The sequence below is a fragment of the Lathyrus oleraceus genome, chromosome 4 (assembly GCF_024323335.1).
Source record: "Lathyrus oleraceus cultivar Zhongwan6 chromosome 4, CAAS_Psat_ZW6_1.0, whole genome shotgun sequence".
NCBI classification, from domain to species: domain Eukaryota; kingdom Viridiplantae; phylum Streptophyta; class Magnoliopsida; order Fabales; family Fabaceae; genus Lathyrus; species Lathyrus oleraceus.
In genome coordinates, this window is record NC_066582.1 from 66390803 (window position 1) to 66409673 (window position 18871).

Consider the following 18871-nt stretch of genomic DNA (forward strand, 5'->3'; position numbering starts at 1 on the left):
AAACAAAATAAAAGGTTTATAATACAAAATTAGTTTATATAGAGTTTGGGTTTGGTGGAAGATAGTAGGAGTGTGATCCTAGTGTGGATCAAATATAGTGATGTCAAAAACAATATATGAATTTTAGTGTGAGCAGTGTTGAAATGAGATATGGTGTCAAGGTTTCTTTTGGTCTTATTCCATTTAATTTATTGTTTCTCCCTATGCTCTACAAACCTCTTAACAAATGGTACCATAACCTTGTTTCAGTTAGGTTTTGTGGAAGAGATAGTTGGAATTTCAAATTTGGGTTAATGTATGATGTCAATGTATCTTGTAGTCCTAGAACATTATACTCAATTGTTGCTTCTGACGACCACCCAAACTCTTTAACAAGTAGTATTAGAGTCTTTGTTTGACTTGAAGGGAAATAACTAACAAAATGCAACAAATAAAGAAAATAAAATTCTTTGGTAAATCCTTATGAATGGTCATGATCACTAAATGATAACTTATTACTAAATAATAACTTATTGTAGTGATGAACCTTTGAATTCGAATTCAGAGAGTGATCACCAGCACTACACGAATGATATAACCTATACCTAGTCCACACAAATAGAATATCTTGACTCACTGTGCTAGCTAATGAGAGAGAGAGAGAGAGAGAGAGATTAAAGGTAGTGCATTGTCAGTGTAAACTTTTTTTACACCATCATCCAATAGAATTATAACGTTCTGCCATGTCATACCAGTATTTTAAAATTAAATGTGTGATTTGTCGGGATGCACGTCTCTCATTGGTTGACAGTGTAGAAATATTTTACACTGTCAGTGCATAGTCTTTTTTCTCATATATATATATATATATATATATATATATATATATATATATATTATATATATATATATATATATATATATATATATATATATATATATTAGAATAAAAATAACATTTTGTGCGTAATAAATAGTAATATTTGTAATGATATTTGATGGTGAGTGGGAGTATAAAAGGCAAACTGTATGAATTTGGAATCACGTGGGATAAGAAGTCAGAGTTAGTGCATTGTGCCACCACCATTTTTATAACTATTTCCTTTCTTTTTTCTCTTTTTCAAGATTCCCCATAAGCACTTGGCATAAGAATATATATTGGCATGTAGTAGTTATAATTAGTGAATAGTTTCAGTCACACAATCAATGTACCTGTAAAATACTAATCTGATTTAACAAGGAGAATAAAGTTTCTATGAAATCTTAGGACAAGTATGCTTGATAATCTGATACATATTCTCGGAAGAGAAACTTCATTTCCGTGATATATAACTAGATTTAGCATTACCAAGTACTGATGAATTTTATCATGAACCCGTCAAATCTGTAAGTAAGTTGTTTGATTTTGTTATAGGGGAATTGAGTTTTCTCGTATCCATTGATGTTGATTAAAGAATGGATTCAGGACCCCGCAAATAAGGCAACTTTATGAAGTTTGATGAAGGTGCACCGTATTAAAACGATCGGTACGGAAGAATCAGAAAAGGGAATGCGGCGAAGTAGTTAAGTCAAAAAGAAAAGTGAAACACTGGGTGGGACTTGGAATTAAGTTGATCCTAATATTCTCTCAAGAAAATAAGAAAGAACCCATCCATTCATCCACTCGTGCTGGTGCTGCTGCTGCAAGATTCCTATTCAATTTGCCTCTCACCTCTATGCCTGCCAATTGTTTCTTTTTAATTCACTCACATACATATAATATACTATATGTAGTACCACCTTTCAAATCATATCCAAAATTTAACACATTTGAACTCTCACTAAACCATATCTCATAAATTTATCTTCTTAAATTATAATAAAATAAATTTTTTATTTAATTTGTTACACTTAAATTGTTATTAATTTAGAGATATATTCCAAAATTCCATTCAATATGATTTAATTATTAATTTTTAATGATATATTAAACTCCTTTACCTTTTTAAAAATGTTTCTCATTTTATTAGGTGAAATACCAAATAAAAAACAATAAATTTTAAATATTGAAATAACCGAAGATATCTAGTTTTTTTCGAGGAAATTGTACTCACATTCCGTGAGGTGTATTAAAATAACAGCAACACTCTTTCTAATTTTAAAATATGTAATAATCTCTTTTAAATTTTACTAAAATGTGTTAGAGTAGAAGATTTTAAAATATGTAGTAATCTCTTTTAAATTTTATTAAAATGTGTTAGAGTAGAAGATTGGAGTTAACTCTTACCTTTAATAAACTATTAACTGTTAGAGTTAGTTATTAGATTTAACATTTTATGTTAAAGTTTCATGTTACTTATACCAACTTGGTAACTCCAAGGATAATGTAATTGTGATAAGATTCATTCATTGTTATTAATTTCATATTTTTCATCCTTCTTTTCTGATTTGCAGAATGTTCCTAGAAGGATGATGAACACTGCAGTTTATCTCTAATATGGTATCATTCACGTGTTTCAATTCTCTGTCTTTCCTCAAATAGTTAGGGTACGACAACTTCGTGCAGAATTCAAATCAACTAAGAAAGGGAAAGGGTCGATTACTGAATTTTTCCTAAGGATCAAAGTGATTGCAAATTCTCTGCTAGCTATTGGTGATTCTATCACAACGCAAGATCAGGTTGATTCGATTCTTGAAGGTCTTCCTGAAGAATAAATCCATTTGTCATGCAAATGTATGGATGCCCTACACCTCCTACTTTGTGTGATGTTGAAGCTTTATTATATGTGCAAGAAGCCCAATTAGACAAGTTTCGTCTAGAGTTAGCCACTTATGTTGCTCCCATAAGCCAAGAAGAGAACAACTCTAGATGAGCATACTCTTTCAATCATGGTAGAGGAAAATTCAGTCATGGACGCAGTCGTGGTAGAGGTAGAGACACAACTGGAAATCAGTCCACTTGTCAATTGTGTGGGAAGTATGGGCATTCAGTTACCACGTGATGGCATCACTTTGATGAAAATTTCATGCCTTCATCCACATCTAACACTCCTGCTAATCCTGCAAAGAACTCAACTCCCACTCAAGAATCCACTCATGACATTTCACTAAGCTCTCAAACTATGGCAATGATGGCTACACAAGTCGACCTGCTTATACACAAGAATACTCCTTGCCTTATGAGTTGGAGTCTCAAGCTTGGTTCGCAAATTCAGATGTTTCTCACTACTTAACTCCTTATGCTTCTCTATTACAAAACAAAAGAAAATATGTAGGATCCAATAATTTTTATGTAGGAAATGGCCAAACCCTTAGCATGCATTTAATAGGATTCACACAAATTTACTCTAAGTTCAATCCCAAACATAAGTTAATTCTTACCAATATCCAACATGTGCCTTCTATCATTAGAAACTTGTTATCAATTTCAAAATTCTTTAGTGATAACAATGTTGGTTTTGAATTCCAACATGACAAATACTATATTAAATCTTAGGCTTCTAAACAAATCATTGTTAAAGGAGTTCTAGACTAGTGGCCTTTATTGTTTTTCCCAGTTATCTCTGGAGCTCACGAGCTCTCACCACTTGAATAATAAATTGAGTCCCATAATTGGTATTCAAAGTTATGTTGTAATAAATTGTTAGTCATTACAGTTAAGAGTTAGATTTAACACTTTTTGTTAAAATTGTTGATGCTTATACCAGCTTCAAGTAGGGGTGTGCAAAACCATAACCAAATTGGTATCCAAATTGACCCATTTTTAAAAAACCAAACCAAATGCTAAAATAAAAATTTGGGTATCCATTTTATTATCCAAATATAAACTGTTACCCATTATAAAAATTTGGTTTTGTTATTGGTATCAAAATTTTACTATGCGTTAAATTTTTATATTGGTATGTTTTCATGTTTTATCACATTATAAATCAATTTTATATTTTATAAAAAATTTATTTTAAAAATAAAAATCAGATTTTTTTTCTTTTCACCAAAAATATTATATTTGGATTTTTTTATCGAAAAAATTATATTTGATATTTTTTTCAAATAAAATTATTATTTTTTTCTAAATAAAAAAGATATTTTTTATCAAAAATATTTTGTATTTTTTTCAGTAAAAAAAATAGATTTTATTTTTTATTTTTTTATTTTCAGAATATAATTTTATTATTTTCAATTTTTTATATATATATATATATATTTTTTTTCTTTTTTCTTTTTTTTGAATATTTATTATTTTTTTTCTAAAAAAAATTGTTTTTTTATGTTTTTTAAATTTTAAAAGAAAAAATATTTTAAAACCTCATAAAATTTGTTTATGAACAATTATGAGAGATTTTAGAAATTTGAACAATTTTTTGATGAATTATTTATTTTATGAACAATTATGATTTATAGAGATATGATTCATACTTATTTTATTTTATGACCGATTTTATGTAACTTATCATACTTTGGGATTGTTTTTAATCGAGATATTATTTGTGGTGATTATAAAAGTCAAATTTAAAGTAATTTTTTAAAATAAATATTTTTTTATATAAAATAGTTTTATAATTAGTGAAAATAAAAAAGTTAGTTAAAAGAAAATAAAATTATTTTTGATATAAAATTGATTTTTTAAAAATATAGTTTTAAAAATTATTTTTTCTATAAAATTGGTTTTGAAATTGATTTTTTTAAGAAAATAAAAAATTGGTTTTAAAAAAATTGATTTAAAACTTTTTTTTTTTTGAAAAATCGGTTTAAAACCGAACCGATCCACTTATAAACCGATTTCTAAAAAATAAATTGATTTTATAAAAATGGTTTTAAGAACCAAACCAAACCATATATATGGTTCAATTTGATTTGGTTCATGATCCATACACACCCATAAGTGTAATGTAATTGTGATACGATTCATTCATTGCTATTAACTTCATCTTTACCATCATTCTTTTCTTGTTTGCACAATATTCAAATAAGGATGATGAAGACTGAAGTATAGAGATATGATACTTGTTTGTGGAATTGATAATTTGTTATTAGTTTCTGTCAGTATAAATATACAAGCTGTTAGACCTAATTTAGGAGAGAATCAAGCTAACAAATCTCCTACTAATTCTCCTCTAATCCAGTTCTAAACTTTTACCTAAAGAATAGGAATTAAAGTAATTAATATTGTTGATATCCTCCCGCAAGTTGGATAATCTGGAAGAGAGATGCAACTTGGACAGTAGGGACTCGAACCGAGGACGAAGTAGAGGCTTGGTTAGAATATCAGCAAGTTGATCATTAGTAGACACAAAAGACACTCGAAACCTGCCCCGTTGTATATTTTCTCGAACAAAATGATAGGCTAAGGCTATATGTTTCATCCGAGAATGGAAGACAGGATTATCACTTAGATTTGTGGCACCGAGATTATCACAATATATAACCGGATTGGTTGTTGGCGTGTGACCAAGTTCTGTGAACAAGGAAAAGACCCATAATAGCTCACTAGCTGTGTCAGCCAAGGCTTTGCACTCTGCCTCAGTTGATGATCGAGCAACAAAACGTTGTTTGCGTGAGCTCCATGAGATGGGAGTGCTGCCAAGGTACAACAAGTAACCAGTTGTTGAGACATAATCATCCTTGTCACCCGCCCAATCCGCATCCGAGAAGGCATGAAAGGTTAGTGGGGAATTCGCCGAGATGAAGATTCCTTTGTTACAAGAGCCCGCCAAATATCGGAGCACTCTTTTGAGTGCAGACCAATGCGCCGTTCGTGGGTTCTGCATGAATTGAGCAAGTTTGTTGGTGCTGAAGGCGATGTCAGGGCGTGTAAGACTCAAGTATTGGAGACTTCCAACGAGTGCTCGGTACTCAGTTGGAGAAGGAAGAAGATCACCCGAGTCCTTGAGCAATGGAACACTCGCAGACAGTGGAGTGGATGCTGGTTTCGCATCTGCCATGCCTGATTTATGTAGCAGATCAGTGATATATTTCCGTTGTGAAAGAAACATACCGGCAGCGGAAGGAATTACTTCGACACCCAAGAAATAGCTGAGACATCCGAGGTCTTTCACCGAAAAGCGAGCAGCAAGTGTGATGATGAGCTTCGACAGCTCGGTACAGGAACTTCCGGTGACAATTATATCATCAACATAGACTAATAAATATAGTGTAACACCTGGTTGTTGGTATATGAATAGAGATGCATCTGCAGTTGAATTGACAAAGCCAAGGGAGATCAAAAATACTCTAAGCTCCGTATACCAGGCACGGGGCGCTTGTTTGAGCCCATAAAGTGCCTTTTTGAGGCGACAAACGTGATCAGGAAAGTTCTTGTCGACAAAACCAGGTGGTTGTATCATGAAGACCTCCTCTTTGAGCGTCCCTTGAAGGAACGCATTGTTAACATCAAGTTGTCGTATGGACCATCCGTGGCGAATTGCCAATGTGAGGACAATACGAATTGTTACCGGTTTGACTACTGGGCTGAATGTTTCCGTGTAGTCCCATCCAGGGCGTTGGTGAAACCCTTTGGCGACTAATCGAGCCTTGTAACGATCAATCGATCCATCTGGATTTCGTTTGATTCGAAAAACCCATTTACAACCAACCAAATTTTGAGCAGAGGAACGACTAACAAGATCCCAAGTATGGTTGCGGTGTAAAGCATCAAATTTGGCTTGCATTGCCGAGCGCCAATCAGGGTCACGGAAAGCTTGGGTTATGGTACTGGGTTCGATGATGAAGGAGGAACGGACATGAAGGTTAAGCTTTTTGAGGGGTTTGACGATGTTGTTTTGAGACCGGGTGACAATCCCACCGGCATTGGATTGCTGTCTCAGGGTTGGGATGATAGTCGGTTGGGGTTGCGGGGCAGAAGGTTGTGGGCATGGTGGTGAGGTTGGAGGGGGTGAGTGAATGGTGTTGGTGGGTTCGGTGGAGGTTGGAGATTGGGCCAGATCCAGGGAGGAGGTGACAGTTGGAGAGGAAGGGGCAGCAGATAAAGTTTCTGGTGAGTTTGGAGTGGGACTCACCATGGGTTGGCTTAGAGGTTGTAAAATGGAGAGTTGAAGTGGGCCTGTTTGTTGTGTTACACTTGGACTGGATTGAGTTACTAGGGAGCTGAATGGAAAGTCAGATTCGACAAATTTGACGTGGCGAGAGGTGTAAATCCTTCCTGTTGCGGGATCAAGACATAGATAGGCATGTTGATCAGCCGAGTAACCTACAAAAACACACATAGCAGACTTGGGTGCAAGTTTATGGTTAGCATATGGTTTAATCCATGGAAAACACAAACATCCAAAACATTTTAACTTATGATAATCCGGGCTAATGTTGAGCAATTTGGAATAGGGTGATTGATACCCAAGAATTGGAGTTGGGAGTCGATTTATGAGGTAGGCTGCGGTGGTCATGGCGTGAGGCCAATAAGTGAGGGGCAAGCCCGAGTGATGGAGAAGAGAGAGACCGGTTTCAGCGATGTGACGATTCCGGCGTTCTGAAATTCCATTGTGTTCAGGTGTATGAGGTGGGGTGGTGTGATGACTTATACCGTGATTGCTTAAAAAAGGACGAAGACCAAGATATTCGCCACCATTATCAGTGTATAAGATTTTTATTTTGTGGTGATAGAAATTTTCAATGAGTAATTTAAATTTGGGAAATATAGTTTGCACATCAGATTTGCGTTTCATTGGATAAAGCCAAATATAGCGAGTAAAATGATCAACAAACATGCAATAGTATCTAAGACCATTAATTGATAAGACAGGAGAAGTCCATACATCCGAAAAAATTATTTCTAATGGATAAAAAGATTTAAGAGTAGATTCATGAAAGGGAAGCTTGTGACTTTTGCTAATTTGGCATGAGTTGCAATCTGATTGCTGGAATTTAGTAGAGCCCAAAGAAAAATGTTGTTGAATGAATTTGAAGATAGAAGATGAAGGATGCCCAAGCCTATGATGCCATGATGTAGCGGATTCCGTGCGGACGGTGTGGACAGATGGGGGAGTGGCGGGCCAGAGATAAAGTCCATCCACACACGAGCCTCTATGGGTTATTTGACCCGTCTGCAGATTCTTCACATGAAAAGAGTTTGGCATGAAGACAACAGCAAAGTTAGTTTGCGAGGTAAGTTTAGAGACAGAGATGATTTTTTGTTTCATGGAAGGAACGCACAAAACATTAGACAGGGATAAATCATTAAGTAAAAGTGTTCCAGAATGAGAGATGTTTAAACCTGAACCGTTACCCATAAACAGCGAGTCAGGACCAGTGTACGGATGATGAAGGGCCAAATTTTCAAGATCGTTGGTAACGTGATGCGTGGCTCCACTATCAACCAAATAATTCTGAGAATGACCAGCAGCTGCAGTATGGACCTGCTTCTGTCCAGGATGACCCATAGGATCCCGAGGGGGCGATGGGACGCCGGGACGTTGCTGCTTGAAGGTGTGGCACTGAGATAGAACATGTCCTTTGACATTACACCACTGACATCGACCTAGGAATGGTTTGCGATTGCCATTGTGTTGATTTGATTGTGCAGAGAATTGCCCATATCGAGACTTGTTGTTGGAGTTAGGCCGAGCCTGAGCATTCAAGGCTGTAAGTGGAGCATGAGTCTGTCTCTGAGCAGCAGTAATGGAGAGTTCCTGGATAAGTAGCTTCTCAAGGAGGTCATCAAAGGTAATTGGGGTGTCCCTTGCATTCACACCATCAATGACTGCTCTATAGCCGTCGTCGAGGCCACGCAACACATGATCAGTCATGTCTTTAACAGAGATAGGAGATCCAAGGGATGCAAGTAAATCGGCTGTTTGCTTTAGCGAATGCATATAGGTGGTGATGGATTGAGTACCTTTGGAAGCCGTGCGGAGACGCTCCTTTAGTTGCTTCAGATGACTGCGGGATGCTTTTGCATAGGTGTTCTTGAGGAGGGTCCAGAGATCATGTGAGGTCTCTGTCTGAGATACTAAGGAGGCCACCTCGTTGGAGAGCGTAGTGAGAAGAGCACCATAGATGAGGCGGTCCTGTCGGCGCCATGTCTGATAGGCAGGATTTGGGGTTGTCACTGGAGGCGTGTCTGTGGTGGTGATCGATTTCGTCGGCGCGGGAAAAGATCCATCCGGATATTTGAGGAGATCATAGCCATCAAGGAGAGCTTCAACTTGGAGTTTCCAATTAAGATAATTGGTAGGGAGAAGCTTGGTGACACTGATAAGAGTGATACTAGCAAAGGGTTTGGATGGCTCATAGGGGTTGGAGAAGAAGGAGCTGCTTTCACTGGCCATGGGAGGCAAGGGTGGGAGCTAGGGTGAGGAACGACGTCCTGAATTAGAGGGAGGACGTTTGATCGTTTCCGGCTGATACCATATAGAGATATGATACTTGTTTGTGGAATTGATAATTTGTTATTAGTTTCTGTCAGTATAAATATACAAGCTGTTAGACCTAATTTAGGAGAGAATCAAGCTAACAAATCTCCTACTAATTCTCCTCTAATCCAGTTCTAAACTTTTACCTAAAGAATAGGAATTAAACTAATTAATATTGTTGATATGAAGTTCATCTCTAATAAAATGACACTTACATTCTTTCTAATTTTTTTTTTAGTGACAATCAAAATTGTAACTATAAATAATATTTATCTATATTGTTTTTTTAGTATTAAGAAAAGTTAATAGTATTTTAAAATGATATTGAAGTATCCGTGTCATTTTAACAAATCTCAGAAATTATGATTGTAATTTTTCTCTTTATAACTATTCAAATTTACCATCGATATCAAAAATTCCGATAGCTTTTTTCATCATCTCATCTGCATCTGACTTGTTGGTTGAAAGTTTACAACGGTTAATGAATGCCATAGTCCATATATACAACAAATAAGCCAACAATGCAAGCATTGTATAATATATCCAAAGTCCAATATTAAAATACTTAACTTATCCTATATCAGTGTTAAGTGTTTCGATCGGTTGTTATAATTGTTTTAACTTGCAACACTACATTACATCGATCGTATATAAAGTTTAATATTGTAGTATAATATAAGAAGTGTCAACTAGTTTAATTAAATAAAGGATAATATATTATAGATATATGTATAGCAACCGCTAGTAAGTATACAAGTAAACCTTTTACTACCAATGACAAGACCCTATCGAAAGGGGAGTGGAGTGATGAAAGAAAAAAATAAGAAAAAAATATGTGGGAATGCCAAATAATATTGTAATGTCAGTGGTGTGGTTTGATCTATATAATAATATATATTTTTGATTCTTCTCTTGCTGGCTCGACCATACCTCTAATGGGTTACCCCTGCCACAGACGCAATTTTTGCAGGCACAACACCACCACTTGTGACATGTGAACAATCCTCGTACAGAAACTTATGAACAATCCTAAGACTCTTTGCCAACACACGATCTTCCCAATTATCTTCCTTAAGCACAACCTCCGTAGCATCAAGACGGTGCATGTTCCTCTTCCACATACCATAAAGCCTATGAATTTTTTGAACTTGTTTACTTGCAAGGTTACAGTTATTCATTTTAAGAGCATCAACAGCAACTTCTAGAAGCTTCTTCATGGTTCTTTCATCCGTTACACCTTGTGACTCATATCTAAAAAACTTGTCGAATTCAGGTACACCAATGGCTCTTCGTATCCCTCTCGTGTAATCGTAATCAAAATTCTTTTGGTTGAAAAAGTCACGAACTTCGTTAACTTGACCCGCTTCAATCATGCGATCCACACGTGCGGATAAAGACGAATGAAGCACGGGAATAGAAACATCCACCCAGAGAAAACAACATTCGTATTTCATACGAAACTCGTGGTGATGATTAACCAAAGCTTCGATAAACGAATTTGAACCACCGGCTATAATAGGTAACCCGTCTCTTCCCACGATGGAACCAATAGCGAGCGTCGCGTGTTCGCAAAACTCGTTGGATGTGAAACTCGAATCAGGATCAACGGTTCCTAGTAAATGATGTGGGACCCCACGACACTCTTCCTCGGTGACCTTGTTTGTTGTGATGTCAAGTCCTTTGTACACTTGCATTTTGTCGGAGTTGATAATCTCTGCCGGTGGAAAATGATTCGCTAAGTCTATCGCCAACTTGGATTTCCCGGTTCCGGTAGCACCCATGACAACAACAACTTTCTCTTTACGATGTTGTTGGTGAAACCTTAAATTATCATTATCCATTAGTGGCGGTTGGAAACTCACCATGGGCTTGCAAGCAGAAGCAGCACCCGAAACCACCGAAAATATATTCATCATTTTTTTTCTCCTTTTCAAGTTGATGAAAGTATAACCTGAAACAAAGTTGACCCAACATTTTTTAATTTACTCGTGTTATGAATTACGTTAACAAAACCAGCTCATATGTATATTAAATCCAACTACAAAATAGAATCTAACAAGGGGGTGAGAAGAGAATAATGGATCCAAAAATTAAATAACATTTATATATGAATGAGGTTAATCTATGTATCTGCAAGCAAAGCAATGCCATGTATATGGTATGAGAAAGGAGACATAATATATTAAGTGAGTATATAGAGTATAGAGACAAGACAACTAATACAAAACATGCATGTCTTCTTCTTGTAACCTGTAATTAACGTTTTTATCCATGTAAAGCAAAAGCAAACTGACAAGAAATTTAAATATAGTTTATGTTTATATATTCTGGGTCGCATAATTCCAGGAATACCGTACCTTTAATGTCAGAAACACGCGGCGAGCTGAAGAATATTTGCAAATAGATAATATTTCTTGCACTCGAGATTAGTTATATAGAGTGTGATGATTTTAGTGTTAAATATATATATATATATATATATATATGATTATGAATGATGAGTTTCAGTGGCTTGAAAAATAGTGTGTTCACAAACAAGAATGGCGACAAAGAAAGGAAGAAAAGAAAATGCTGAGTAGTGAAGGAAAATTTATGCGAAAAGAGACAAAGGAAATTGTGAGTAACTGAAGCTTGAGTTAAGACACTTATAGCATACCTTGCTATTTATAATGGGGAATTTTTATTGCCTTGGCCCACCATATATATATTATAACGGCCTGTGGTCTTGTTTATTCACTTCTCATTTAATCTTCAACAATTTGACCCAAAAACAAAACTTCAACGAGGATTAATTAATTGTGTTATGTTACATTCCTGGCTTAAAAACAGCAATTTAACACTGCCGTTAATTTTATAAGAATGCTACTTTTCTATTTCTTTAATGAGGTTGTTTCAAAAACAATTATCGTGTTGAGACGAGGATTAAGTCGTTTTCTTTACTTTCTTTAAGACGTTTTGTAGTTGTTTAAAGTTATACAAAACAATCATTCAATCACGTCTCCTCCAAAATAAAACAGTCCAATTTTATATTGTGCGGTTACTATTTGTATGATAGATATTTGGTTTAGAAATACACACTCTGATGAAGCAAATATAAGTCAAATATGATATAAATGTCACTCGTAGTATTTGATATATAGATCAATTGCAATAATTTCTCAAACGATGAGAAATTCAAATAATCTCAAACAAAATTCTATAATGGTCATTTGAATACTCAAAATAATTTTTCAATTAAGGAGAAATTCAATTAATTCTCCAAAGAGAATTAAAAAATAATACTTTATAATTTCTCAACTCAAATGAGGAGAAAATAAAATAATTCTCTAATGAGAATTCAAGAAAGCACTCGGAAATTCAACAAGTAGAAAGAAAAAGGGAAAATTTTGCGCTTTGACAATTCGAAAGACGCAAAATTATGAGAGTGAGAAAGGAAAGAACTCAATAAATTTTTGGTATATTTTGAAATGAAACATGTGAATTCCTTATATAGTGAAGTAAGCTAACCAATGAATGAAAACTAAACGATGTGGGACTTAAGGAATTTTCTCACTTAACACACAAACAAACAGTGTGGGAATTAAACAAATTTTTCAAATTCATCATATTGGAAAATTACATGTTCCAACAATCCCTCACATGAATTTAAAAAAATGTTTTAGAAGCAACGTTAAACGTTTCTAAGATTGTTCATAAACAGAGTGCCTACGACTTGAATCTTTGTATAACAAGTAGGGTTCTGATTCAACAAGAGTGACACAGTTGTCTTGAACTATATCTCAAACATCAAACCCGCACACAATCTTTTCTTAAGTTTTATTTAATAAGTTCGTGATTTAATGGCTCTGCACGTGTATTCTAGTTTAGTGAAGATTCTAGGAATTCTACCTCGAAATTTCATAGAAACCGACCTAAGTTCCACAATCACATATGTGAGTCTATCAAGAGTACTCATGTAGCTATGTACTCTCTCATACATAATATAAATCTCATTAAGAGTTTCTATTATCTCATCATTTTTTCGCTTTAGGATTCATGCTTCTCTTATTTGTAATAGCATGATTACATAATATTACTCACAATTTGTTATTACCAATTGAACATGTTTCTTGGGATCTTCAATCTATTAGGTCATATTACCATCATGAGCGACTCATTTTTCTATAGGAATTTTTCCTATCATTTTGGATGTATTATGGACTTTCTCTCTAGCTAATCCTTACGTTAAAGGATCTGCTAAATTTTCATTAGTGTGTACATGATCCACTTTTACAACTCCTTTAGAGATACAATCTCTAATAGTGTTGTGTTTTCTCCTTATTTGAAGTCACTTACCATTATACTAATGGTTCTCAATTTTTTCAATAGTTGTGGTACTATCGTTGTGGATCAAAATAGTTGGCACATATTTTTCCCATAAAGGGATCTCAGCTAGCAAGCATCTCAACCAACTTGCTTCTTCACTAGTAGTCGGTGATGTTATCATTTCAGAAACCATTATGGACTGAGCCAAGATAGTCTGCTTTTTTGATTTCCAAGATACAACTCATCTAGTTATACCATATATATATCCATTAGTTGCTTTGGAATAATCTGATATGGTGTTCAATCTGCATCAATGTATACTTCAAGTATAGCAGGGAATCTACGATAATGTAAACTGAGATGCATGGTCCTCTTAAGGTATCACATGACTATTTCAATAGCTTGCCAAAGTTCATTTATCAGTATACTTCTAAATTTGCACAACAATCCTACGACATATGCAATGTTGGGTCTAGTACAATCAATGGTAAACCTATGACTTCCAATGATGCTATCATACTTATTTTGTCTAACATTATCACCATTGTTCTTAAACAGTTTTACACTTGGATCATATGGTGTGCAAGCAGGTTTACAGTCAAAGTAGTTATATTTCTTTAAGATCTTCTTCATATAGTGAGACTAATCCAAAGACATTCCTTTTCGTATCTAGTGATCTTGATATAGAATTACACTGGCTTCTCCGAGGTATTTCATATCAAACTTGTTGCACAACAATGATTTCACATAATTAACTACAAGAAGGTTTGATCCAAATATGAGTAAGTCGTCTACATAGAGACATATGATAGGGAAAATGGGGTTCTCAGATGTGTAATAAACATATTTGTCACTTTCATTCACTTTGTACCCATTCGATATCATTCAATTATCAAACTTCCCATGCCATTGTTTTGGAGCTTGTTTTAGATCATACAAAGACTTATCTAACTTACATGCCTTGCTTTCTTGCCCATGAATTACAAAATTTTCTGGTTGATCCATATAGATTTCTTCTTCTAAGTCATCGTTTAAAAAAAAATTTAACATCCATTTGGTGTACTATTAGGTTATAAATATCAACAATTGAAATGAGTATCACAATGGATGTAATTCTAGTGATTGGAAAAAAGGTATCGAAGAAATCTATATTTTCTCTTTGCCTAAAACCTTTGACTACAAGGCATGCCTTGTATTTATCAATTGTTCCATATGGTTTTAGCTTATTTTTCAAAACCCATTTACAACAGATTAGTTTACAACCAGAAGGAAAGTCAACTAAGTTCCAGATCCTATTAGATTCTAGAGAATCTATCTCATCGTTAATAGCTTCTTGCCATAAATCTCAACTAGAGATGACAAGGCTTCTTGAAGAATTGTTGGATCTTATTCTACTGTATAGGCCTCATAATCGAGCCCATAGTCTTTAGCGACTCTTAATCGTTTACTTCGTCAAAGTTTTGTTTCTACTTCGTCGTTGATGTCAGTGCTTTTTATCACAGGAATGTGATTTGATTTAACGCCCCCACTATTTTTCAATTTGAAAGAAAATTTGTCTTGATAGAATTTTCAACATAATTTGATTTTATGATCACTTTAGCATTTATGTCATAACACCTATATGCCTTAATATTTATTGCATAACAATGAATAGACATTCATAGGCTCTACTAGCGAGTTTAACTCGCTTTAGATCCGATATTTTGACATAGGTCAGACAACCCCAAGTTCTGAACTAAGACAAGTTTAGTTGTTTTTTCTTAAATATCCCATAAGGATATATATTATTTTTAGACTTGAGAACTCTATTTAGGACATAGAAAACAGTCAATAAAATCCCCTTCCCCCCACCAATGAGGAGCAACATCAGTATTCAACATAATTGCAACAATAACTTTAATAAGAGTTTTATTCTTTCTATCTTCTTTACCTTTCATTTCAGAAGAATATGATGTACTTGTTTCATGTACAATTCAATGTTGTTTACAAAATTCATTAAATAAACTGAAATCATATTCGTTTCTCATATCACTGCAAAGTCTCTTAATCTTCTTACTAAGTTGTTTTTCAATTTCACTCGCATAACTCTTAAACATATCAATTTCATTTACAAAAATATGATTCTTAGTGATGGTGTATAAATCTACCCCAATAGACTGACCAAATCCTGCCTTATTTAGAAGAAAACTCAAAACAAGATTCTTTATAATCTTAGAAGTATTCATGACATCCTTCAAGATTAAAGTTTTTTTCAAGGTGGACCTTAACTTCCCTTTTCCAATATTGGAAACATTAGTGGAATGGGAAACTCCCAACAATGCTTTCTTATTCTTGTATGCTTTTAACATTGCACAATCATAACATACATAATGAGAGAAGCCAATGTCTAACCACCAACCATCAGATTCACTAATCATGTTGATTTCAGTTATCAAAGCAATAAATTGCTCATCAATCAGGTTAACACGTGCATTAGGGGAAACACAGGGTTTAAGTATGATCTTACATTTCTTAACCATATGACCTAGTTTTCCATAATTAAACCAAGAGAAAACATCATTGTCATTTATTTATGGTGGTACTTGTTGCTTATTAGTTAAAGTAATTAGGGGCCTCTAAGGGTTCTCATTCTTAATTTAGTTCACAACATTGCGGTTTTGATTCTGTAATCATTTACCAAATGGCATCAGAACTACACCAAATTTTTTTTTTTTGTTTAAAATAACCAAGAATTTTTCTTTTTGATCTTGTCTTTGAGATTCTACTTCAACTCGAAGGCGAATAATCAGACTCTCAATTAAAAATTATTTTGTTTTATGGTAAGGCAAATTTTAAAAAAAATTCAAACTAGAGGGCAATTTGTCAATAATAAAAGAAATTTAAAATTATTCATCTAAACACATACCTTTTGTGATAATCTTATAAGAAATATTTTGAAGTTTGTAACATTGAGCCTTAACTGACCTTTCATTTATACCATATGATATTTTAGGTAATGACTAATGACATACTTCTTTTCTCTAGCTTCTTTACTGTCATACTTTTTTCCAGAGCCTCCCAAACCTATTTTGCAGTATCATAGTTCTTAAAAAAATATGATTTTGTAGAGATATCCATTCTCTTTTCCATAAGGTGATTTATTTTCTGAGCTAGAAATCGTTCGCTTGAATTTTTGCATCAAATCTAGCTTAAACACTATTAAGTGTTATATATGAATCCACACATTTCTTACCGTTAATTTGCTCGATTGATCCATAAGGAGGAACAAGAATGTCATTGGTCAGAACGTTGGCAACCTTTTTTTTCCAGAAAATTGCAAATTTTGTTGTCTGCATTTGAAGTGACTTCCCGCAAACTTCAGCGGTGATTCAGAGACAACAACCACAAAAGTACCAATAATTTCTTTGGTAGTCTTCATCGTTCGAAATGTCTTAAAATTGTTGTTTTACGGTATTGAAAAATATTTCCACTAAAGAAATTACTGGGTCGAGTCGATGACTATGTCACTCTCTTTAAGACGTTTTGTGGCACTACTCAAAGTTATGCAAAACAGTCACTCAACCACGACGCCTACATGGTATTTGACTGGTTTTGGAACCATAGGAAGGTGTATTTCTAGAAATATTTTCTACAGTGCGTGTAGTAATCATACGAGGGTGTTTTGTATAACTTTGGTCAGTGTCAGAAAATGTCTTAAAGAGAGTTTCTTAATTCGCGACTCGACCTGATAATTTCTTCAATGACAATCATTTTCAAAATAGTAAAACAAAAATAATTTATCAACTCTAATGAGGAGAAATTAAAATATTTCTCTAAAGAGAATTCAAGAAAGTACTCAAAAAATTCAACAAGTAGAAAGAAATGGCGAGAAGTTGGCGCTTCAACAATTCGAAAGACACGAAATTATGAGAGTGAGGAAGGAAAATATCAATAATTTTTTGGTGTATTTTGAATGACATATGTGAATTCCTTATATAATTAAGTAAGCTAACCAAGGAATGAAAACTAAGCAATGTGGGACTTAAAAAATGTTGTCACTTAACACACAAAATTTTCTAACAATGTGGGAATTAAACAAATTTTTCAAATTCTTCATATTGAAATATTTACATGTTTCAACAATACCCTACTTTTTAAATGTGATTTTTCTTATATATATATATATATATATATATATATATATATATATATATATATATATATATATATATATATATATATATATATATATATATATATATATATATATATATATATATATATAATATATATATATATATATATATATATATATATATATATATATATATATATATCCTAAAAGCAAAGTATAGTTGGATGAAAGGTATCAGAGATAACAATTCGATGAACAAAAAAAAATAAAGAACAACAAAAGCCTGCAAAACCCAATACATTGGAACCTATAAAAAAAAGCAAAAAACAAAAAGCTTGAAACATCGAGAGCAACAATGACAACAAAAAGAGGAGAAAAGCCCCAGGCCACCTAATATCAGATACCAAGGGATAATGTTAACCAGACGTGACCAACACAAAGCCTCACAATGCTTGAGTTTTATAGAGACGGGCTTACGCCTACTATTAGGAAAAAAACACACCTCAGACTACTAATGGCTCAGTCACAGGAAGGGATCCTTTTGTCACTCATATTAAGAACAAAAGTACCACAAAACATGCCAAGATACCACTTCTTAGAAATGAAGATGCATTAATTGAACAACTCTTCCATGTTTACCACATTTTCACAAAATAAAATATTCTTATGAGATTTCCATAAAGATAATCACCACAAGGAAAATCAACACCAAACTATGTATAAACCTATGACGAACTTCTTACCCCCATAATAAGATCTAAAACCATAGACATCGATCTAGGTAGTATTGAGAATAACCAAACCAGCCAAAAACTTATAACATAGATAAAATTCCACCTCATAAGAAAAAAAAAATGAGAAGTCGACTCTTTCACCACCGAGCAAAAGATACAGGATCATCGAGTTGGATCAAGGATCACAACAAGCCTGGGTAATTTTTCCACATTAGGGATATTTTCATGCCAAAATTGCTAAGAGAAGAACACCACTTTAAACGAAGCGAAGATCTCATATGTTAAAGCAAGGAATGATTAAGAGGAGACATAAAAGAACCCGAAGATACACTAGAATAAAAGTGGAGAAAATACACCAAAGCAATAAAATAAACACCGTCCTCGCTATGAGTCCA

The 18871-nt window shown here is 34.0% G+C and overlaps 1 protein-coding gene across 1 annotated transcript; it reads right to left on the reverse strand.

The window, feature by feature from the left end:
- Positions 1 to 10021: 10021 nt before the first annotated feature.
- Positions 10022 to 11877, reverse strand: LOC127135171 (adenylate isopentenyltransferase 5, chloroplastic). Its single transcript, XM_051061953.1, has 2 exons — positions 11681 to 11877; positions 10022 to 11274 (listed from the first exon to the last, which is right to left on the reverse strand). Exon 2 carries the CDS (start codon positions 11237 to 11239, stop codon positions 10256 to 10258), a length of 984 nt encoding a protein of 327 aa, XP_050917910.1. The 5' UTR covers positions 11240 to 11274; positions 11681 to 11877; the 3' UTR covers positions 10022 to 10255.
- Positions 11878 to 18871: the final 6994 nt, after the last annotated feature.

What these genes read in the sequence shown, in the direction of transcription:
- LOC127135171 (XM_051061953.1), bottom strand. Translation starts at nt 11,239, where the DNA reads ATGATGAATATATTTTCGGTGGTTTCGGGTGCTGCTTCTGCTTGCAAG.